The sequence below is a fragment of the Diachasma alloeum genome, unplaced genomic scaffold, assembly GCF_001412515.2.
Source record: "Diachasma alloeum isolate Michigan unplaced genomic scaffold, Dall2.0 Dall_scaffold_00179, whole genome shotgun sequence".
Classification (NCBI taxonomy): Eukaryota; Metazoa; Arthropoda; class Insecta; order Hymenoptera; family Braconidae; genus Diachasma; species Diachasma alloeum.
In genome coordinates, this window is record NW_021680345.1 from 16506 (window position 1) to 40873 (window position 24368).

Sequence of the window (24368 nt, forward strand, 5' to 3'; positions counted from 1 at the left end):
CGTTAAAGAGTAATGACTTGAAGGATCACATAATGCGATTTTATGACGACCGTTCACTGCGAATAATTTTGTTGATGCGAAATCAATGATTTGAGGGATTATTTCACGTGATTTCGAATTGTTTTCGTCAAAGATAATGTTGACATTGAGAAAAAAAATTAGCCTCTTCCAAGTGAGAATGTTGGATAGAGTGGAACAGATTTACTTGAGGAAAATTGACCATCTTGATAAATGGAAATTTAATATCTTTAAAATTAAATGTTTGACAGGATCATCAGCAATATCCCTAGAAGAATTCGAACTGTTGGCAGGAAAAATATAATCTATTGAAGAAAAATATCTAACGATTATTAAACAAGCAGGAATTGCTTTTAAAAAAATTATTGCATCGAGAGAATTAATTCTTAAATTATTCTTGTGAAAGATATTTCGCAAAAATAATTTGTATTTTTGCCAGAAATACTGTACACTGTTAGACAATTTTGAATGAAATTCCCGGTACAATCTCTGGAAATTTCTGTCAAAATACAGTTCCATTGAAATTTCGAGGAATTTCTTAATTAAGAGTTTACAATTTAATGAGAAATCATGAAAACTGATAGAAATCCGGAAAATTCTAGTGAAGATATGAGAAGCTACATCGTTCGTATTGTCGAAGATTCTCGATATAATTCTCTTCTGATTGGCCCACGGAACTTTCATAATACCCACTCCCACTATACTAGATTAATTTGAATGATGCTAAAGAGCCTTATCACTCAATAATTTTTTTTTTATCGTAACACTCAATAATTGAAACAAAATAATTTGTTCCGTCGTCGAAAAATTTTCACCTTCTGAATGAACGAAATAAATCATTCTCTCTATAATCGCCCTTTGGACGCGTCTGGCGTTTGATAAAAAGTAACAGTTTCACCCAAAAATTTTCAAAGCCACCGTTCACGTTCACCTTGAGAACATTGGGCTGTTTGTTTCAATGGCCACGACGCCCTGCATCATTCAATGGACCCCAACCCGCACAGTCAATCCCCAGGGAGTCTACCTCTTTTTTCCTCCTTTAACCCCAGGAACTCCACTTCTCCTCCAGACTCTTGATGTGTCCACAAGCCCGAGGGATTATTATTGCGAAAGCATTTTACCGTGAAGAAAAATATGCCCAGAGGGGGAATATCGTCGGGGAGTCACTCGTTTCATAAAATAAAAATATCGGAGAACTATTCACTCTGATTGGCCAATTTCTTCATTCCCCCTTTTTTATTCATCGACAAGTGCAGCATTCTTGATGATTTGGAAATGGCCGATTGAATGAACCTCAGCTCCCTGTGGGTATTTGGGTGCAGTTGACAGAAATATTTCGTCAATCACTCCTTCAGTTGTTGAATAGAGGGGAATGAAGGCGATTTTTCGAGCTAATGGGCCATTTTTTCTCTTATTTATCGTGCGGAGAACGAATGTTGGGGTACACGTGTGCTTCAGTCGAGAGTTAAGTGGATGGTGTGTACTGACGTGCAGACGCTGGGAGTAAGCAGGTATATTTCAAATGTTGTCAGGAGCAGAGTCGGAGAAAAATGGGAAGGTTTCAGGGGAATCGATTTGGCGTCTTTCAAGGAGTGTAACTTACTTCACACTAACTTCTGCACATGCGTGTCATCGGGGGTTGGAATCGATTCGATACGAAGTGTTTTTGGCATCTATGATTGACTGAATTCACGAGTTAAAAAATGGAAAATTGGAGGAACTGTAAAGTGATTTGACCATTTGACATATAGATTCAACCATTTTCAATCATCAAATTTGGCAATTAAATTTGCGTGAGAACAATTGAAAAAAAAATTATGAATATTCAGCGTCATTCAAATTACATTTTGCACAGAGTTATTATTTTTTTAAGCATTCGATGTTTACAAATTAATAATTGAAATTGTTTTGGAAACCTAATTTTTTTATTATTAGGTATGAAATCGATTCCTGGTAAAATTCTGCATTTGTTATGATTTCGAACAAATGATTCTTATGGTAGAAAATTGGCTGTATATAAATTATTTGTAAAGAATGCATGTAATTTAAAAAATTGCAATTTTTTAATTCAATTCAATTTCAATTCTTTATTTCCTTGATGTTACAAAAGTTTTTCTTTGTTTGATATCAACACATGCCTCAAAATTTTTAATTATTTCATTAAGTCTCCTCCAAAAATAAAGTTCCTAATTTTTTTCCGAATTTTTAAATGTTTTCTGACGGTTCAATATCGAAAACAGAAATTTCTGAATAAAGATTTCCTATCGGTTAAAATTCAGATAAGGAAAATAATCCAGGTGAATGTACCTTGTGCTTCAAAATTTGTAAAGAATTACCCTCAAGTTTTCCCAAATATCAACGAGTCAGGAAAGCTTGGCATGTAATGCTTTTGCAAAAGTGCATTGTTTGTTATAATTTTTTGGACATAATTCATAAGAAATTGTCCATGCACAGCCCAAGGCAGCCCACCCACCCATTCCCCGTTCCCATGTGAAAATCAGTCGACATCTTGAACGCACAAGCGTGCGATATCCGTCTATTGCCTCCCGTGTGCACGCTGAATATACAAATTAACCCTATTATTCCAGTACAATCTCAGTCGCTGGCAATTCTCTCTCCTCGTTGGTCCATAAATTTTCATCACAAGGTGTATCAAGCGTGTATCTTTAACACTACTATTTTCCATTTGATAAATTAGTCCGGGGCCTTTCGCATTATCCTGGTGGGGAAAGCCCGTGATTATCGTGTTGTAATTTAGGATAGTGAGTCGATTTCAGTGTCGTTGGGTGTCGTAAAAATTGATCGCATGGGAATGTAGATGATGGGTGGCTTTATCTCACGGTTTAATACATGATTAGACTTATCTTCGATTATCGAACGAGCAGGAATTGCTTTTAGAAAAATGTTTGACAAAGACGACTTGTATTTTCCCAGAAATACTGTACACTGTTAGACAATTTTGACTGAAATTCCCGGTACAATCTCTGGAAATTTCTGTCAAGATCCAGTTCTACTGAAATTTCGAGGAATTTCTCAATTGAGAATACACAATTTAATGGAAAATCAGAAAAATTCTAGTGAAGATTGTTTCAAATCTCCAATTAATTAAAAATTCAACCTAATTTCGTACTAAATATTCACGTTGTAATTGAAAATTCACGTTAGTGGGGGAATTTTTGTCCTTCTACTGCTAAAAAATTTGGAATTGCATCGAATTTTTAATAAAAGGTAACATTTCATGATTTTCTTCCCTACATCAAATTTAATGTCGCTCTCCTGAAAATTACTACAAAACAATAATCCATGATTTCTTCAAATTTCAAAAATTATTTCACCACATTTCTTCATTTTAAGATTAGCCATAGCTTTTTAATTACTCGTTATTTTTGGGAATGTTTGAACTAATAAAATACTTGTTCTTCTTTACTTCTGGTCTCACATTTCTCGACTTATTCCCTACTGAAAAATATTTCATGCATTCATTGAAAAAAAAAACTTTTGCCAGGGAATTATTTTCTTGGGAGAAGAATTCATGTTTTTCGAAGCGTATTTTTCCAGGCCAGGCATTCCCAGGTGGTCCAAGTACATCTCCAAATATTACAATTATTTTGAATTATGGGACGATTGCTACATATGACATTGAATGCGTGATTCCAAATGATTGTACATGAGAAAATGTCGAATTAAAAAAAATTGAAAAATAATGAAAGGTGTTCACTTCCTTATTATAGAAATAGGCCCTTGAAAAAATAAATTCTTCCCCCAAAAAAATTATTTTTTCGCGAAAGTAATTTTTTTCTCATTGTTGGATTTTTTTAACGCACTAAAATTAAAGGTTTAATTTCGAAAAAAATTATTAACGAATGAGATCACTCTGATTGCCTCGTATTTCCCTCGATAAAAACGTCACTGCTCTATCTGCATTTTATTACCCATCATTTGACTATTTCCACCCTCCGCCATAATGACTCGAAGCGTATAAACGCCGAGGGCCGTAACAGGAGTACGGAGGGTGTCCCATCCCCTCCAGAAAAGAACTCCATCGACCATTGAGGGTGAAGAGTAGCTCGAACGGTCCTCCACAAGCGGTAAACACTTATCCACCGTCGTATTTCATCGGGTAAATCGGTGTAACTCCCCGAGACCCATGAAATCGCTGGCTCACAGGGGAAAGCCAACGTACATTCTTCACTTTCACCATCCGCAAAATGATAAATGTAACTGATGAAAAATTAATTATTTTCATTTTCAATTGAAAATGAGAAGCAATTAAATTGGAATGCAAGTTTTTAATTAATGGTGTTGATTGTTTTTTTTTTAAATCTCATTGCAGAGTTTCTTGGAGGCCAATTCCAAGTGCTGGTGGAATGCAGCGTTGGTGGATGCTACGAGGCAATTAAGGTACAAGGGACATGTGTCACCGGGTGTTTTGATGGTGGGGGGTCCGCCGTGTGCATTGGAAGTACTGCGGGCAGCGTGGTCGCGTAATGTACTCAGACCACCGGCTGATCATGCCATCACGTGTCTCGGTAAGTCACAACTGGAGTTTTCATTGTTGGAGTTTTGATTTTCGCGCAATACAAAACAATTCAGAGTTCTGATTTTGGAAAAATTGAACGATTTCAGAAGAAAATCTCAATTGAAAAGTAGGGTTCAAATTCGTGTTCATAGGTCGGCATCAATCATTAATTTAGTGATATTATGAGACGCTGCACCTTACAATAATTAAGATTTACTCATCTTATCTTATATTTACTAATAATGAAGAAATTGGTGAGTAATATCAACAATTGGCTCCTTCAAAATTTAAATTTAATTAAAAATTATGACTATGCCGATGTCTGTTCATATTTAATTAAAAAATTCTGGACCATGTTCCTTGGAATGTGAATGAATGAATTTTAGAGCGGAACGAATTTTCTCAATTCAAGTAGCAAAATTTTCACGAAATAATAAAAAACTGGAAGGAATACACTTTGGGATTAATTAAACATCAATTCAACATCAATTGACTCACGTTGTATACTTTTCTTAATGAAGGAGTTTACAATTACATTACGAGTAGATTACTTGTAATTCAGAATATAAATCATCAATTTAAAACCCCAAATATTTCAAATTAATCACACAATTACTCTAAATACGGGTTAATTGCTAGGTTTAAGCAAAAAATTACTAAGAATGGGCACTTTTTTATGATCTCCGAGGAAAATCTTGTCAGAATAAGTGGAAATATTACATATTCCCAGGATTGTTCATTCACTAGATTCTATCAAAACCGAGTTTCAAAATCCAGACATTTCTACTGAGAATTGAAAGTTTCCCTGATAAAATCAAACGGATAAATATTATTATGATTGTAAAAAAGAAAAGGATTATATCAACAATAAAATTAATCGTACCTTTTGAAAGTATATGACCCATTGTAAAAATAAAGGTGGAGAAAATTTTCCCATGAAAATGTCCATAAATCGATGAAAGAAAGATGAGAAGAAGAAGTGTCCGAGATTCATTTTTATTTCTCTGTGACACTTTTTCTCTTGCGCAAGTACTATCGATTCGTGGTGGCACACTAATTCCGCACCTACGTAGAAAACCACCTTATCAAGCAGTCAGAGAGTCAACACTCGGTTTCATCTCTTCATTCATCCACCCACGTCCATACCCTCCAGACAAATTCTCACTCGTTAACACGAATTTTAAAACCCAACGTATTCCCATTCTTTCTTTTTTAATCTTCTCAAACACCACCCCGTGAAGTTTTAAAGCCGAGCATAATATTAATTACGAAAAATACCAACTGTAACTTGAGTGTTGGTTTGAGCTCGACAACAAACTCCGACGAATCGTGAAACTCTGTAATTAACCTCGTTACTTTAACATCTCCTTATCGACTCTATGTTATAAATTACTCCCTGATACATACGTCATACTTTCTATTCAAATAAACGTTGCCAGTGTCAATAAAAAAAATGTTTCACTCGTCGTAAATACTTGGGTGATGTTGGGAGGCTGGAAGTGGAGGAGAGCGAGGAAGCCTGGAAGAATTGAGAAATTTATGAAATTTTTAGAGACTAATTTGTTCGAGAAGTTTTTTTTTAACGAGAAGTGAATGCCCGAACAAATAAACGGAATATTTTGAGGGGAAAATTGAAAAACAGGGAGATTTGAGCAGAATAAAAAAGATGGCGCCCTCTGTATTTTTGAAATTGCAATTGAAAGAGTTGTCATTAAACAAAATACAATTTGTGCTGTGATCTAGGGGGATAAAAATCCTGAAAACATGTTGAATTTTACTCATTTTTAAAATTGGATGAATTAAGTTATAATTCTCTTTAATTTTTGCTTAAATCTGGTGTAATTGGACATCAATTAATACACATTTTCGGATATTTTAGAAATTTTGCTGCTTGAATTCCGAACACTTGTATTTTCAAGTTAAGAACATTCTCGTTCTTCAAGTTTTTGGTTTTCTACTTTTTAAATTGATCTACTTTCGTTAATTAATATATTTCCTTTGCTTTTAAATTAGGTGAAAAATTTATTATAATTCCTAGAAATGCATTTCGACAATTGACATGATCTTAACATCTGTACTTTGACATCGCTACCTTTATTTTGAAAACTCGTAACTTTTATTCTCCGGAAAATTGCGCGAAAAATCTCCTCCATGAAAAACCCACCGAAATGCGCATAAACTCGCCCATCGCGTAATGAGCCGTCTGGACACGCGAGGCCACTCATCCGCAGAGCCTCTTCTGTATTTCCCTCTGACTGAATTGCCCGACGGGTATTCACAACCGAGTTTCCCCGTTGAATCGACTAATCTGGAGATGCGGGCAATGCCAGCATCAATGCCGGGACGACTCATTTGTCTTGATACACTGCACTTCCGTTTCATCCACAGTCTTCGCCTCGCTGTTTACCCCACGCATTCATCACTGACAGCACAATCTAATCCATCGTTCTCCCCCTTCATCATTGATTATTTTTTTATTGATTGATGAGAGGGTCTAGACGCCCGAAAATCCATCACTTCATCAGCCTCAACTCAATAGAAAATGTCAAAAAATCTTTCACCTACTGATGGATTCATTCAACTACACGATGTAAAAAATTATCTAGCAAATCGCGACATATCGCGCAAATTTTACTGTATAAAAGGTAATCGTGGAGTGAAATTATAATTCATAGAAAAATTATTCGGTAAAAAAAATACATTTATGGATGCAAAAATTACTGTTCTCTGCACAGCAAAATCTCCCGCGCTTGGGGAGTGAGATTGAATGCGATTTACGGGGGAAAGTTATAAAATTTCAGATTTCACTGAAAATTCAATGAAGAATTTCTCAACCTATTGGAATTTTCAATGAAATAGTGAATATTTAGAGCTGAATTACGATGAATTTTCAATTAATTGAAAATTCAAGAATACATTTACTGAATTTTCCTGATTTCAATGCATTTTCAAGGAATAATTGAATTGAAATTTGCCGCTCTCCTTGATTTTTCCTTAAAATTTTGAATTTTCAATGACGAAATTCTTTTAAATTTCCGTCGAATTAAAATGTTATGAAAATTTCCAAAAAGTGGACCGGAAATATTCAACACTGTACCGAGTTCGTTAAAAAATGATTCTCCGGCACAGAAAAATCCCTACGCATCCATGACGATTACGCAATATTGAAAAATTATTTACGTTCATGTGATAATTTTTGATGGAATAAATAATAAATTTTAGTTTCGACGCAAATTACCCAGAAGAATGATTTATTTGAATCAAATTAATTTCTTCTTTGAACTAAATAAATATTCATTTCAAGCGAATAAATTGTTTATTTAATATAATTAAATCCATTTTCTTGAAACAGGTAAACAAGTTTATTCATTTGTAATAAAAATATTCTGGAAATAAGTAAAAACCTTTGTATTAAAGATTCTTATTTGATTCACAAGAACCATTTTTCTAAGTGTAAATTTAGTAGATTTTTCTGAGTCCGCGGAGAAGAATTCACTATTCGCCTCGCACTTTCTGCCACGATATAGAGTGGAAAAGACCCAGAAACGGATTTCGCTCCGCGATCACTTGATTTCTTTGGTAATTTTTCCCAACGTTTTTCTCCGTATGTTATTACAACTTATGAACGCATGATTGTAGCTACCGTGTGGGGAAAAGTTGAATGACATAAATCACCGGGTCATGGTGGCTAGCGAGATTGATTAAGTTGGTAATGCGACAAGAGGCGCATTTCCCGTTTATAATAGCTTGAGCCAACGGGTATCCTTGGCACACTCGAGTAGCACACATAGGCTTAACTTGGGGATCTCCTCGCATTGCCATTAATATCGTTATCTCACGTGTGTGAAACATCACACCTGAGTACATTATAGTGAGCCACCTCCGGTACAACAATTAACTCGAGCTAAACTACTACTTATGGTTGGGTCTTTATGGCCGAACGTCAGTGCGTTCATCGACTCTCGTTATCGGATTTAATTGCCAGGCAATTTGTCATCGCTGTGGTCAACTGCGGAATCGTGAGCGGTCGGTTTTTCTAATATACAGGATGAAATTGGGAGATTATTTCGCTGCACCATTCACCGATTTATCACGGTGATAAATCCGTACTCAAAGAACATTGGATTACAAAAATTTTTATTAAAAAAATTAATTTTTAAGTTGATTCTCGATTATGAGCCCAACGAATTGAGTTGTTTCATGGCCGTATCGACCTACCCAAAGAAATGAGGTACTAAATTTCAAAAAAATTTGAATTTTATGGACAGTTAAGTAGTAATTTTCAGGAAAAAGAATTAAATCTCAGATTTCATTGAAAATTCTGCCAATTGCCTTGAATTTTTTAAGTGTAACTTGCAACTGCTATTGTTTTTCCATAACATTTTTAATTTTCAACAACGGAATTCCTGGAAATTTTAGTGAAATTATTAAATGATAAAATTTTCAAAAAACAGGACCAGAAATTTCAACCAAAAATTTTTAACAGTGCATTCGAATCAAATGGATCTATTCAACAAGAAATTTCTCATTAATTTTAACGAAAATGTTTTAATTATCTAAACTGAATAATTAGTTCATTCCAAATAAATTCCCTTCATTTATTCATGAAGAGAGATTATTTAAGTAAAAGTCAGATACACGAAATGTATGTTTCCTTATTCAAAGAAACATTTGTTCACACTATATATTAGAATTTAGCCGGGAACGACTTGAATCATAATTTTTTTATGTAATAAATTAATTTCTGTTTAAAGAATGAGATTTTCAGAATCAAAACAATTCCCTTCATCTATTCATAAAGAGAGATTGTTTAAATGAAAGTCAGATATGCAAAATGTAATTGAGATGATGTTTATCATGTCGTGATTTCTCTCTTTCTAGCCCGTAGATTACTTTAATGGCCCAGAGAATCTTTCAATTCATTGCACTATTCCACTCAACCGGAATGCCAATTTTTCCTCATTCCATGAGATTCCACAACAGAAGTATCGCCTAGCCCTCGGGTGTTCCACGCAACTCTGCCCCGTACCGGCAACCGCCTAATCTTTACGAGCATCGTGGTCTCCCCCGGCTCGCGATTTCCACGAAAAAAAGACGGTTCTCTCTGGCTGTCCACACATCCCACCTCCATCGATATTCCCACCTCTCTGGAATTTTCCTATCGACGCGAGGAATGGCAACCCCTCGAGGATATCCCCGCATGTTTATTCCACGTAAACATTTTATTTTATGTGCTATCAACCCTCCTCGATCCCGTCAACTTGTTGGAATTTTGAGATCGTACACGCGGAGACAAGAGTTGAGGAAAAATTAATGAAGAAGAATGTCTTCTAGGTGTTTTTGACTCTATATCAGGGGAAAAATGCGAGAGTAGCACATTGAATGCGATTTAGGGAGAAGAAAATGGTCGACAATGGACAATGGTCAACTGGTCGACAATTAATTTATTTCAACATCCAGGTGTTGAAAAAAAAGCACAATAAAACACAATAATTTTCTCCGTGCACCAACCGTATCCCTCCTAACCCTGCATCAACCCTCATCCTTCCCAATCCCCCGCCTCCCCGCCCCCTAAGAATTGTCACCCATCGCGTGTGATTTACGTAGCAAAAATTTTCCCCTTCAATTCTCAATTGGTAATACAACATCTCCAGAGTATCTCACGTAAACCCGTTGAGTTTTCCCGCGCAAAAGTGCCGCCAGCAAACAACCGTACGTTATTTATCCTTTTCATCAGTGTCAGTCCCCCCAGTATCTGATTCTCAGCTCCTATTCCCCTCCCCTCCTCGCCCCTCCGCCGCTCACCTCACCATCATCTTTTCCTGTTGTTAAAATGCCCAATGCCCGACCAGTGTAGAGGCGCTGTCAAAGATGAATTTACGAGATGTGAAAAGTATCCAGACACATATAAGACCCCAAGTTGGAAGGATGAACGGCGACGTAACTCTATTCCTTGGGCGATTCGGCGGAGAGATAGTGGCCGAGTGGTGGTGCCGACTTCTCACAGATCTCCTCACCATCTCTACCGAGAGATGCCCAACATATACCTTCTCTCGCACTGTGGCGCACGCCCGGGGGCTTCATCCCGGCCAATTCCACGGCCTCACCCCTCCCCCCACTTGGACTAATGCAACCCAACAATTTTAAACATTTCTCACTCGGTCAGATAAGTTCTCCCCATTTTTCATCCAGCAGCTCGTATTAAAAGTGATTTAATTGCTCATTTCACAATGATAAATGAATATAATTACTATTTTAATTATAGCTTTTAGAAAGCCACAGTTTTTTTATCATCCTTTCATTATCAAAAGCCCGTCGTAGTCTGTAGTTGTGTCGGTACTCGAGGCACGTGACTGCATCACAAAATGTTTCACCCATTATCTGCAAAATGAGGGAATAAGGAATGAATGGTTGAAAAAAAAATCATGAACATGATTTTGAAGTCAGATAGTTGATATTATTCACTGGGACAAGTATTACTTGTGGGAAGTAATCTCGATGGTGGAGAGTCGCCCGAGGCCGAGGCCACGTCCTCCAAAGGAGTATCTCACGCTTAAACGTTGACAGGCCGCGATTTCCCTATCTAGGAGTCGAATAAGTCGACCCCCTCCGGTGGAAATTGCTGTCTTTTCTTCTTGTCATGTACGTTAAGTGGCTTGGGTGCATCTTCCCTGGTTATGGCCACGCGACTCATGCAAATTGACGGGATGAAAAAAGTTGACAATAGCGGGAATAAAAATTGCGACAAGACGCCTTTCCTATCGATGCACCCGGAGAAAGGACGCGTGCATTCAATGAAACTCGTCAGTTGAAATTTTCGTGTTAGAAACCCGTGGGGTTGTTCCAGTTAACACGTTTCGATTGTATGAATTTTATTTCATTTCTTCATAGATTTCATTGCATTCGTTTATTACGTGTTAATAAATTCGTTTTCTGCATTACGTGAAATGATTCCGTTTTTAATTGTTAAAGTCTTCATCGAGATCGTCTTGTTCATTGTTAATAAACCATTCATTTGATATGAATATAACCGCAAATAGAGGTCGAACTCAAGTTTGAAGGAAAGCTCTGGTGTGAGCAACACTTTTGAAATTTTTGTCTTTGATAATTTATTGGAAAAATCAATCAAACTATAAAGTTCAGTTTCATTATTCTGTGAAAATTGATGGAAACAAGCAAAATTCAGGCAAACATATTCTTGGATTTTCAATCACTTGCAAATTCAGCGTGATTTGAAAAAGTCTCGTCTTTCGGCTGCTGAAAAATTCGGAATTTCATAGAAGGTTCAGTGAAATTTGAAATTTCAATGAATTTCTGACTTTTTGAATAGCTTTGAGATTAGAATTTCTCAACCTATTCGAATTTTCAATGAAATCATGAATATTCAGTGCCCAATTACGATGAATTTTCAATTAATTGACTGAAATTAATTCTCAATTACTTTCGATTGATTAATTCAAAAATATTTTTACAGGCATTGTTGTCATTTCTACTAATTTTCAGGGAAAAAACTCAGAATTTTCAATAACGAAATTCCTTGAAAGTTCACGGAAACTAAAATGTGATAAAAATTCCGAAAAAGTGTAACAGAAATTTCAGCCAAAAAATTTTATCACTGTATTTGACTGAATCTATTTATTCCTATTTAATTCAGAAAAATCATTTCTCCGGATAAGGTCGTCACCGTCAGGATAAAAATTAACTTAAACTGCCGTGATATCCATCTTTCTTTCCGTAATTTTCATAATATTTTTTAAAAACCCTGCTGTTTCTACGATTGATTTTTTTGGAATAACAGTGGAAAATTCCTCTTTTGTCCCACATGTTCACTCCTTCCCAGATTAAAAAATGTTTCTCAACATATTTCACCTCATTTTCCCCTCCATTATTAACCTCTTATTATAACTTATCCAATTCCTTCAAATCCGGAAAAATCAGAATAAATTGAAATAAATCACGAGACTGTGCTGAATCCACCGAACCGTATCAATTAATAACAGCCCCAAACGCGAGATCCTCCCATTAATTAACAAATGTGTCCGCCTTAAAATAAATGAATTACCCCCTCAGACATCAAAACTTACTAATCACCTGACCGTGACTGAATTCCCACAAATCTCCAATCAGTGATGATCACCAAGTGCCAGTGAGCCGAGCGATCAATGCACCACAAGCCCGTAATTAAACGATTATTGAATACCAGTAGTCAATAGCTGGATCACCTAGCCACGTGATAGCCGAAGGGGTTAGGTAAACCCACAACCAGTGAAAACCGCGCTGTACCGATCTGCACTGATATAAAAACCCGAGACACTGGTCTCTCACGAAGGCAAAGAAATACTCAACCAACACAAACAGTGCAAATACCTGGGGAATGCGAATACACTGGTATTGAGTAACGGATAATTGCCACTCGGCTAATAAATTAATCCTGGACCTCCCTCGGTCACGCCCACCAAGTGGATGAAGGTGCACTAGGACTTGTTGCGGGAGCCTAATCGTCTATCGTGTGGTGTATTCCGAGTCATGTCGCATCACGGTTGCGCAGAGTGCCTCTCCAAGGTGGTACACTCATTAACTTGGGTAGCGTACGTGGTAATGGCATTTCGAGGGATTGTTAATGTGTACATTCGATTTGACCCATACGTTCAGACCCATGCAATGCAGTTAAATTATTTTAGCCATAGGACTTGATTCAAATAGTTCACAGCTGTGTCCACAGTTCAGTGGTAGTTTTCAGGGAACCGAGATTAGTTCAATTTAGAGGGGATGAATAATGAAAAGTTGAATTTCACTGAATGTTCAGTGCAGTTCCGAATTCTTTTGCCACAGGAAGACAATTGAACGGAAATTTGCAGATTCCATTGATATTTTCATAAATTTTCAGTGAAGCTTTTTAAATTCCAGTGGAACTCTCAGTGGTGGCTCAGACTGCCTCTCCAAAGTGGTACACTCATCATCTTGGGTAGCGTACGTGGTAATACATTTCGAGGGATTGTCAATGTGTACTTTCGATTTGACCCATCGGTTCAGACCCATGCAATGCAGTTAAATTATTTTATCCATAGGATTTGATTCAAACAGTTCACGAGTGGGGAAAAATTAACAGTTCATGAACAGTTCAGTTGTGATTTCCAGGGAAAGGAGATTAGTTTAATTTAGAGGGGATGAATAATGAAATGTTTTACGATTGTAAAACTGTAAAAAATATTTGGATATCCTTAAATCCAATCCGAGGTCTTTTTCCGGAAAATTAAGTCAAACTTTTTCCGAAAAATTAAGTCAAATTAAGGCAAAAATTGAGCTGCTTTTGCTCAAATGCAGGCAAAGCTCTTCTCTACCTGATGACCCGAAAACGTCGACTTCATTATCGTCATCCGCATCATCAATTCCACAAGATTCCCACAATTTCCAAAAGCATAAAATAACAAAATTGATGATTGGCTGTGTCAAGCCTCACATTGTCACGTTTTGTCGTCCCAAATAGTGTGAGAACCCCATCCATACAAATCGGGAAAAGTCGACCTCTCGATAATGGCTTAATGGGGTAAATGATTCCACGTGGGGTCTGCAAAATGACTGGCATCGAACGACATTCAAACCCACACACGCGGGCCTTTAGCACATTGCTGCAAACCCGTTGAGACGTTTGACTGCGATCATGAGGCATTTACCCTGCATTCTTAGAGCCCTGGGAGAATTTGCCATTTTTTTTCTCATCTCCAACAACATTATAACCAGCATAAGATCATCCGTGTCCCTGGGTCCACTCATGCAGGGGCCTTATTCAACTCGTTATACGTATGGAAGTTAACCGAGTAACTTTATACTATGCCGCGCGTGCATTTATCGTTATCTTAACGAGAATCGGCAATTTTCTGGCCAACTTCGTCGCACGAGGTAACTTCTTTCGGTATCACGACGCACTGGGTAACACACAGATATCCCCGGGTTTTGTTGGGCTATCGGGAGAGAAGTTTAAACTGTGAGAAAAGATCTAACTGTGATTCTGCTATTATGGACGACGAAATTTATCAGAATGGGCCCATTCCTGCTCATTCGTAATTAGTCCTTGCGAGTGAAAGCACAAGGCTATCCCCCAGGATCAAATGAAATCGTTATGTGAAATATGATTTCATTTCTAATTGATAAAGCACACGGAGAGAAACGTTGGATGAAAATTACCTCGGAAATCGTGACAAATTTTACTATACGAATGGTAATCGCGGAGCGAAATGGAATGCAGTGAAAAAATACTAGGTTTTAGTGGATGTCTTATGATTTTGCAGGTAAAAAAATACATCTGTGGATGCAAAAATTAACCTCTTGCTGACTGTCATGACCGTCCGAAAGTCATGGCTACGCACGGAAGTGAATTTTGCCCAAACGGGTTCGGTAAAAATCATTCTCCGTTACAGAAAAATTATACGAAGAATTGGAGCAATTACTCACGTTCACTGGGATAATTTTTGGACTTGTTTGGTAATTTTTCTCCGTGTATTTATTTGGATCGAGAAAAAATTTGTTTATTGTCAAAAAAACTATTCATTTGATATGAATAAGAAAGCTTCGCTATGAATAATGCTGTGGAAATTAACAATTTGTTGGAAAAATCAATGGAAACCATAAGTTTTAGTATAATTGCTCCATGAAAATTGATGGAAATCAGGAAAATTCAGGTGAATATATTCTTGAATTTTCAATCCATTGCAAATTCGGCATCATTTAAAGAAGTCACGTCTTTCTGCAGCTAAAAAACTTGAAATTTCATAGAATTTTCAGTGAAATTTTGAAATTTTAGGATTTTTTTTCTCCTACTGAGCCCATTTAGACTCAATGCTCATTCGTAATTGGTCCTTGGGAGTGAAAGCACAAGTGGCTATCCCTCAAGATGAAGGAGGAGAGAACACATTTCCGAAATCGATCATAATGCAGTTACCTCTCTCGCCACACCCGAGAGCGAAAGTCTGTATGGTTTTGATATTGAACTGTTGTGTTTCGTCATGATCAATTTACGCCGGTTATTAATTCAGTTTTTCGTATTAAATATGGGAAAGCAAGGTGCTGATACTTGTAAAGCAGATGTTTCGATTCGAGTCATTAGTGCTGGAATAAAAATTGAGTGATAATGGCTGAAATAATTTGAGAATTTTTTTCGCAAACATATTTCTTGATGTTTTCTAGTTGAACATTAGAATTTCTAGTCAAGCCCAATTTCACATTAGGGTTCCAGACATTTTATAATCATTTTTTACTTCAAATTTTAGAAGTTGAAATATCATTTTCTCTTTTAAGCAGTCAGAAAGTATTTTAGAAAATGCGAGAAATTAAAAGTCTACTTTTGCAGGGAGATTCATAAAAATTGAATAAGTGCACATTCCCGAAATTGATTTTAATACAGTGACTTCTCTGGCCACGCCCGAGAGCGAAAGTCTTTATGGCTTTAATATCGAACTATTGGGTTTCGCCATGAACCATTTATGCCGCTTATTAATCCAGTTTTTCGTTTAAATATGGGAAAGCAAGGTTCTGATACTCATGAAGCAGATGTTATGGTTGAACTCACTGGTGCTGAAATGAAAATCAAGTGATAATGGCTGAAGTAATTTGACAATTTTTGTTCTCAAAAATATTTTTTGATGTTTTGCAGTGGAACAGTAGAATTTCCATTCAGGCCCAATTCTTCCAGAAACAATAGGTTTCCAAACATTTTACAATGATTTTTTACTTCAAGATTCGGAACTTTGAATGTCATTCCCTAAATTTTACTATAATATTTCAATAAAAATTCCACTTAATGTGTAATTAACTTTTTGATCCATCTTTTGATTCATAATTGGTCCTTGGGAGTGAAAGCACAAGTGGATATCTCCCAAGAAGAAGGAGGAGAGAACACATTTCCAAAATCGATCATAATGCAGTTACTTCTCTCGCCACAACTGAGAGCGAAAGGCCCCATAGTTTGATATTGAACTGTTGTGTTTCGTCACGAACAATTTATACCAGTTATTAATTCAATTTTCCATCCTGAACATGGGAAAGCAAGGTGCTGATATACCCATGAAGCGAATGTTGCTGTTTGAGTCACTGATGCTGAAATAAAAATCGAGTGTTAATAAGTGAAATTTACGGACGTTTTGTTGAATGGAATTGGCAATACGTTTAGATTTGAGGTTGTAAATTCTGTCGATGGGTGAATAAACATGGATTGAGGCGTTTGTTGATTATTTTAGGCGTTAACATTCAGAAATCAGGGCAAACGAGAGTCAACTCGAGACAGCAGAGTTCACATACCTGGTCATGGGAACTGGCCTGTTCCAGATAACACTCCCACTCATTTGCAAGATCCCTACCGTGATTTTTCACCCTTTCTCTTCGTGTATGCATCACTGGTGAGGCATCATGGCACTTCTTCTGGACCTCGGTTGAACTCCTACGCGTCTTCATAAACACTGATCGATGCATGGGGAACGAGCGCCCGGAGATGTTGCCATCTGTCTTTCCATCGTCTAATTATTTTCATTAAAAACCAATAGCTAGACGATTTCACGGGTAAACATTGGAGCTGGATTATTATATAGCTATTTTCATCGGTCAATGATGAAGACGACTGAGACAAGATCGAGAAAACATTTTTTTAGATGAAAGAAAGTGTTTGATGCGAATATAAACGAATATGAAATCTAAGTTAAAGTCGGAATGAGAGCTTTTAAATAAAATAAAGCTCATTTGATCAGAATTATTCGTTTTGTCGGGGGCAATAAACGAAATAATTTTTATCGTGCCGCGCTTAAAATTTTTGGTAACGGCAAGTAACGGCTCCAGTTTTTAGCGGGAGGAAGGAAGGATAGGAAGGAAGGATAGGAATTCCACAAATTACATGAATTATCAAGTGAGAATGAATAATCATTGTACCGTTCCCTTGAGTTTTAGGGAATTCCCTGAAAATTCATAGGAATCTGGAATTCAAGCAGAGACTTCTCCGAATTTTTCGAATTTTGCATTCATTTTTCCACAATAATTTAACTAAAATTTACAGTTTTCACAGATTTTTCTACGAAAACTGAATTATGAATTATGATTTATGAATTTTTAATGACAAAATTTCTTGAAATTTCAGTGGAAAATTTTTAGCCGTGTATATTGCTAGAAAAAATGATAATTTCATGAACAGTTGACCCGTAATTTTCAGTAGAGCGACATTGAAACTCATAGAATTTGAAATTTTATTAAAAATTCAACGGTATTCCAATTTTTTTAACAGTAGAAAGACGGAAATTCCCTGATTTGCTTGAATTTTCAATCAAAACATAAATATTTAGTACCAAATTACCGGCATTTCCAACAAATTGAAAATTCAAAAATATATTTACCGGAATTTTCCTGATATCTACCATTCTCATGGAATAATTGAACTGAAATGTATAGTTTCGATTAATCTTTCAATCAATTTATGAATTTGCAACTATTATTTGATAAAAAATTTTAAGAAGTGTACTGGAAATTTCCATAAAAAATTTTAACACTCTAAAACTGTCCATGAAATTTCATTCTTTTAACATTGCATATGAGAGTCATGCTCCCTCACTTCACAGAGGAGAGAAAGTCCTGATTTTCATGGACATGTCACCAGTATTACGGAATCTATCCCCAATTATTCATAATACTGGACACTGACTAGAATAACCCTGACCATCCGTGATTGTTATCACTGAAATCTGGTAATAGATTCTTAAAAATGGGAGATGGGTCTCTGAAAGTCAGTAACGTTCCTCTTAAAATTAGCAATGATGTCACTGAAAATCGCTGCCAAAAGCACTAAATTTCAGAACCACAAATCCCTAACAATTGAAGATAAATTTCTGAAAATTAGTGACATGTTCCTGAAGACAAAAACCTCTGTCTCTCTCTGTCACTTGATGAATGTACCTGAAATTCCTTTAGTGCCGGACACGTGTGAACACATGTACAACCGGCCTTCTCCTACACGATATGACTAGTCACTCGTTTTATCCTTTACTCGCCCAGTCTTCCTGGCACGTACTCACGTTGTAGGGTAGTTTAAATACCCACTCGCCGTATTTTTATCCTCTCCACCTCCTCCTCTATTCTTGTGGAAATACCCTGGGTGAGAGTGCGCTGGACACTCGATATGTGTACCCCTCTGGATGTACAACTATGGGGTACACTGGCGTGCGCCAACTCCGAGATAATGTAATCTACACCAGGAGGCGCAAGATTATGCATCCCAGAGATCCACGAAGAAGATTCCAGGGTGATCTATGGTCCACGATGGGGCACACTATCCAAGCACCTAGGGTTGTGCCTCTCTTTGAAAATTCTTAGGACGCTCGCTACTGTGAGCAGATTCCTTCTCTATTCCCAATATATTCTTTTTCATTCGGTATTCGTGGAGGTACATTGTTGAATAAATTGTGGACTTGGCATCGTTGGTTAGAATCAGAGAGTTTGCATAATACATGTTTCCTAGTGTCATTTGAAACATCGGAGGGGAAAGGATACAAGAAGTTTAGGGAGGGGAATAGGATGGATGAGGGAATTAAATTTAAAAAATTGAAAACTGTTTGCTCAGATCATTTTGATGCAATTGTTAACAAATTAATTTTTGAAATAATTTTTTTTAAACATCCAGAGTTTCGAAATAATATGGATGCTTTAATTTCGTAATCTCTGTTCATAATATACTTCAGAAACTGGGGGCTTAAGTTAAGAAATCAAGACTTGCATTCTGGAGATTCTGGGTTTCTTACTCGAGGATGTTTTTGTCTCAAATTTGTGATGTCTGTAAATAATTCATCGCGAGAATATTTGAGGGAAATTAACCAAATTGACAGAAGGAAATTTAATATTTTTTACAAAAATAAAATTTTTGTCGTGATCATCAGAAATATCCCTAGAAGAATTCCAACTGCGGGAATTCCATAGGTTTATACCATAGAAAGAATACATTCATGAGGAAAGAATTTTTTTTTTTCCCAAAAAATTGCCCTCTCGAAATTATTTGAAAATTATTTGAATTATTTTCCTCTTGAAATTATCATTTGTTCCATGGAAATTATAAGTGTTTATTGGACAAAGATATACACTACTCCATAACATTCACTTGATAAAACCGGAGTTTCATATAATTCTCTGTAGAACGAATGTATTTCCCCGAAAGACATATAAATGTCTCACGAGGACAATTACTACTACGAAAATTATCATGTGTTAGTGGAAACTTTCTTTTTTGTCCTAAAGTAAATCGATTCAATACGATAAAAAGCCTCTTCAGGGGAACAATGTTTCGGCAGAACAAATTTTTTCTCTTAATGTGAAGCAGAATTTGAAGGGAATTAGGAAAATGAGGGTGAAAGAATTTTTGCGATCAGAAATCCTGATGTGATTTTTTTCTTTAAAATGATATTCAACGTTTGTATACCCTTCTGATCTTCCAATGATATTATGTCTCGCATTAAGACTTCTTGACGGCACTACTTTTTATAGTGTAGACTATATCAATATGAAGAAGCCCATTAGAAAAAAATTGGAATTTCATGAATTTCATTTCACTTATTTGAATTTTCAATTAATTGAAAAATCAAGAAAATATTTACGGGAATTTCCCTGATTTCTACTAATTTTCAGGAAATAATTTAACTGAAATTCACAGTTCTCACTGATATTTCCTTGGAATTCCTTAAAATTTCAATGAATGTTTTTCAGCCAGAAATTTTTAACAATATAGAACTATCAATCCATAATTAAAAGAAAAAAGACAGAGTGCGCAACCAAATTCGTTTATTACCTACAAGTAGAACCCGTATCAGTGCAAAATAACCTTTTCGATTCACGAAAATCCCCTGCAACGAGTCTTCACTCAAGCGAGACGAAGTGAATCGACAGACATGTAACCCTCCTTGTAACACTGGTGCGCTCGTCGATCAAAGGGTATTCCACTTGCCGACGTGTTATATACCTATGTATATACATCAGCGAGGATTCAATGCCCGTTGAGAATTCTCAGCTCGTTTGCCTTTACACTCACTCACCTCGGATATATCCCCGGTCGATCATCTCGCCAGTACACAACAAAACTCGAGTTAGAAGTCGTGAGACGCCAATCCAACAGGTGACTATCGATACCGCCTCGATGCTTCGTTAGTTGAGCCTGCGCTTGATGTACAACACCTTTGCCTTTCATAAAATGTAACGAATGGGCTTGCATGCTGAATTGCTGCATCTATCAGGCAAATTGGACGATTCGAGGAAATTTTATTGGTTGAAGGGGTTTATCGGTGAGGATGAGTGATTTAGAGGGAAGTATTATTTTGTAAATCAAGAATGCAATTCTTGATTTGAGGAGAATTTTCGTTTTAGTATTATTATTTTATGTTTTACATTCTATATTGCTTCCGAATGGAAGCTTGGTGATCGTTTAAATTTAAGTTTTAGATTTTTTGTGTTATATAGACTCAGCATGATCCAAAAAAACCGACAATGCAATTTTTACACCTCGTCCTATAACAAAGTTTTTCTTCAATGGTTCGCTAATGAATGGATGGAATTGAATCTTTTCTGTTCAAATGTATATATTGTTGAGCCCTATCAATCACTGTTAATTAAAATTTAATTCATCGATTAGTTTTTTAATTGTCGAATTTCTTCGAAAATCGGTTGTCCCACGATAACTGAAAAAAATGTTCTGAATTGATTGAATGGTGGCTTCAAAAATTTGTTTGGATGTCCTTTTGATCGATTTCGAAGATGAAGGCGATAGCAATAATCGTTATTTTGATTTATTTGAAAATTTGCAAAAATTTTGTATTTTTTGAAAATCAGAATTCCGGGGATATCTTTGAATATCATGCTGCAATTGAATTCAATCATGGTTTAAAATGTTTGTTTTAATACCATTAAGTCGAAGTTGAACGATGATTACGATAGCTATGTTGGTTGATTTGATTTATATGATGATTGTTGAAAACTTCTAATTTTTCGGGAATTTCCCTGAAAGCGAGCTTTCTGACGGTTTCTCCAAATGTGATGCTTCACATTCATTCCAGTATGTATAAGTAAAATTTTTCCATTAACATTTTATCGATCGGCTGAGGGGAGAGATAGAACCGTAAAAAAGAGAACCGGTTCTATAGAAGAAAGGGATAACAAGGGATAATAAGGGGATAATAAAATGAAATCAACAATGAATTTCCCACTTGTTTCCAGTATTTTCGTATTCCCCATAAATTTCTCCGATAAATTTCACTGGAATCCAGTACTTTTGTCGCCGGCACTGTTACTGGAAACCAGAAACGTTTTTTCTCTGTGAACTGTCCATGAAATTTCAATCTTTTTTACAACACTGCAAGTGAGAGTTTTGAACTCTCGATTTTTCATTCTCGAGCCCACGGCAACAAGGACGTTCACGCTGGAAGGACAACGACAACATTGACCGGTTTAGCTCCTCCATCCTGTTTATTCCGGAGTAAAGAAAGAGTCGAAAGATCAAGGGGATTTAATAAAGACACCGCCACCATTTCTCTCCGCAGCTTGATACTCCGAATTAGCATAATTTTCGGATGGCTATTCAACCCGGAGTGTCTGCCATCCATCGGGCCCCTATCTTCGGGCGTTATTCTCATCATTCGATGCAAAAGAGGACAATGTTTTCCCACCGGTATCCGGGGATAATCTTTTTTCGCACATTTCGCCACGCCCCGCCACACACACACACACACACACACACACACACATATTCCACAACGGCCTCTAACGCCTGCGCTCGGATTTTCGCGCGTGGGCAATCCACCTTTTCCATTTGAAATCGTTAGGAAATGTTTCAATCGCGACGTGTTTCAGCTGCAACCCGAGACGCCAGTCTTTATAGCCAATCCAGTCGCTTGAGAATTGTTTTTGAGTCACTAAATTTCGTCTTATCTTGTACATGACACTGCAACAAAGTGTTTTGAGGGACGGGAATGCAGAATGGAAGTAAAGATGTTTACCGAGATTCAGTGCAGATACAGGGGATTATTTATTGTTGACTCGGTTTGTTAACTATTAACAAATGGCCAAGTCTAACATAAACCCATGAGTGTTTTGTCAATATTTATTTGAACAAGTCGGTGAACATTAATTATGATTGAATACATGGCGAGAAAAGTTGAAGACAAATTGTCCGGCAAATCATGTAATCGTGTGATTTAATAACAAGTGGGAAATCGCTCTTTTATTGCATACGGTGTAGTTATTTTTGCTAATAAATTAGCAATATGCTTTCGAATGGTTATTTCGCACATCATTTCTTTCTATCATGTATAATTAATTGTTTATATAATTTTATTAAATTGAATGGGATTTCTTTTTAACTAATTTTGTCAGATTTTCAACTTTATTGAATGTCATCATCATTATTATTCTTATTATCCCTTTCTTCTATAGAACCGATTGTCTTTTTTACGGTTCTATGTCTCCCCTCAGCCCTTCGATAAAATGTTGAAAGAAAAATTTTATTTATACATACTTGAATGAATTCGAAACATCACATTTGAAGAAACCATCAAAACGCTCACTTTCAGGAAAATTCATGAAAAATACGAAATTTTTGCAAATTTTCAAATGAATCAAAATAACGATTAGTGCTGTCGCCTTCATCTTCGAACTCGGTCAAAAGGACATCCAAACCAGTTTTTTAAGCCATCGTTTAATCAATTCACAACATTTTTTTCAGTTATCGTGTGACAACTGATTTTCAAACAAATTCGAAAAGTAAAAAAACTAATCGATGAATTCAATTGTAATGAATGGCGATCGATAGGGCTCAACAATACCTACATTTGAAAAAAAAAATTCAATTCCATCCATTGATTAGCGAACAATTGAAGAGAAACTTTGTTACATACGATATCTGAAAATTGCATTTTCTGACTTTTTGGATAAAATTGGTTCAATACAACACAAAAAATCCAAAAGTTCATTTTGAACGATTACAAAGCTTCCATTCCGAACCAAAAAATACCTAGCGTAAGTTTAACGTTTCGTAAAATGAAATAATTACTCCAGTCGAAGAAAAATTATCTCTCTATAAAATGCAATTGCCCGCATCCGTTTTGTGATTTCTTTCCCTTGATATAGACTGAAAGAATATGCCTAGACTGGAGTTTGCAAAAGCGGCTTGAATTTATTATGAAATAAACAATTTTATTCCTCCACTATTTTATTTCACTCCTCCCAAGAAATGGCATTAGCTGAAAAAATCCGAATTTTCATTCTCACCGGAGGACGTTGTCTCTCTATTCTCATATCTTGTTACTCGAGATTCTTATCCCGAGTAATTTCTCGGGACAGGCCGGGAGCTTGCACTCGGGGCGTTCCTTGTCACGGGATTTCTAAGCGACAATTATTACTGGGGCGCGACAAGGACGTCGGGGATAATTACAAACGGACGATGTTGCTGTTCTCAGCAGTGTATACCCAGTGTCTCTTATGACGCGAATACATTCGAGATGATAGTGTGTATTTTGCGAGCGTCTCCCGACGTATTTAGGCTAATGTTAAGAAAGCATGACGGACAGCCGCAGACAACGTCACTGATTGATGAGACGCGTCGTCATTTCGTCGGGGATGCGAAATATCTGTTCTTTCAGCTATGGAAATCCCAAGTTTGTGAATGAACATTTTCGGATTTTATTCACAACATCTTTGAGTTTTGTAACATCTAGCGAATGGACTTGAGTTTTTTTCTAAAAATTTTCTCCTTGAGATAATGTATTTTCATTCGATTATATTTGGAAACATGTTTTCCATCACTTGTGCGTAAAGTGAAATTTTA

General features: G+C 36.4%; 1 protein-coding gene across 2 annotated transcripts in view; it reads left to right on the plus strand.

Moving 5' to 3' along the window:
• LOC107043602 overlaps positions 1 to 24368 on the plus strand; it is a gene marked incomplete at its 5' end in the record, with an annotated part of 82080 nt that overhangs the window by 15724 nt on the left and 41988 nt on the right. For both annotated transcript variants that reach the window (XM_015265169.1, XM_015265171.1), the window contains 1 exon segment: positions 4352 to 4547. In XM_015265169.1, the coding sequence (XP_015120655.1) occupies positions 4352 to 4547 (196 nt within the window).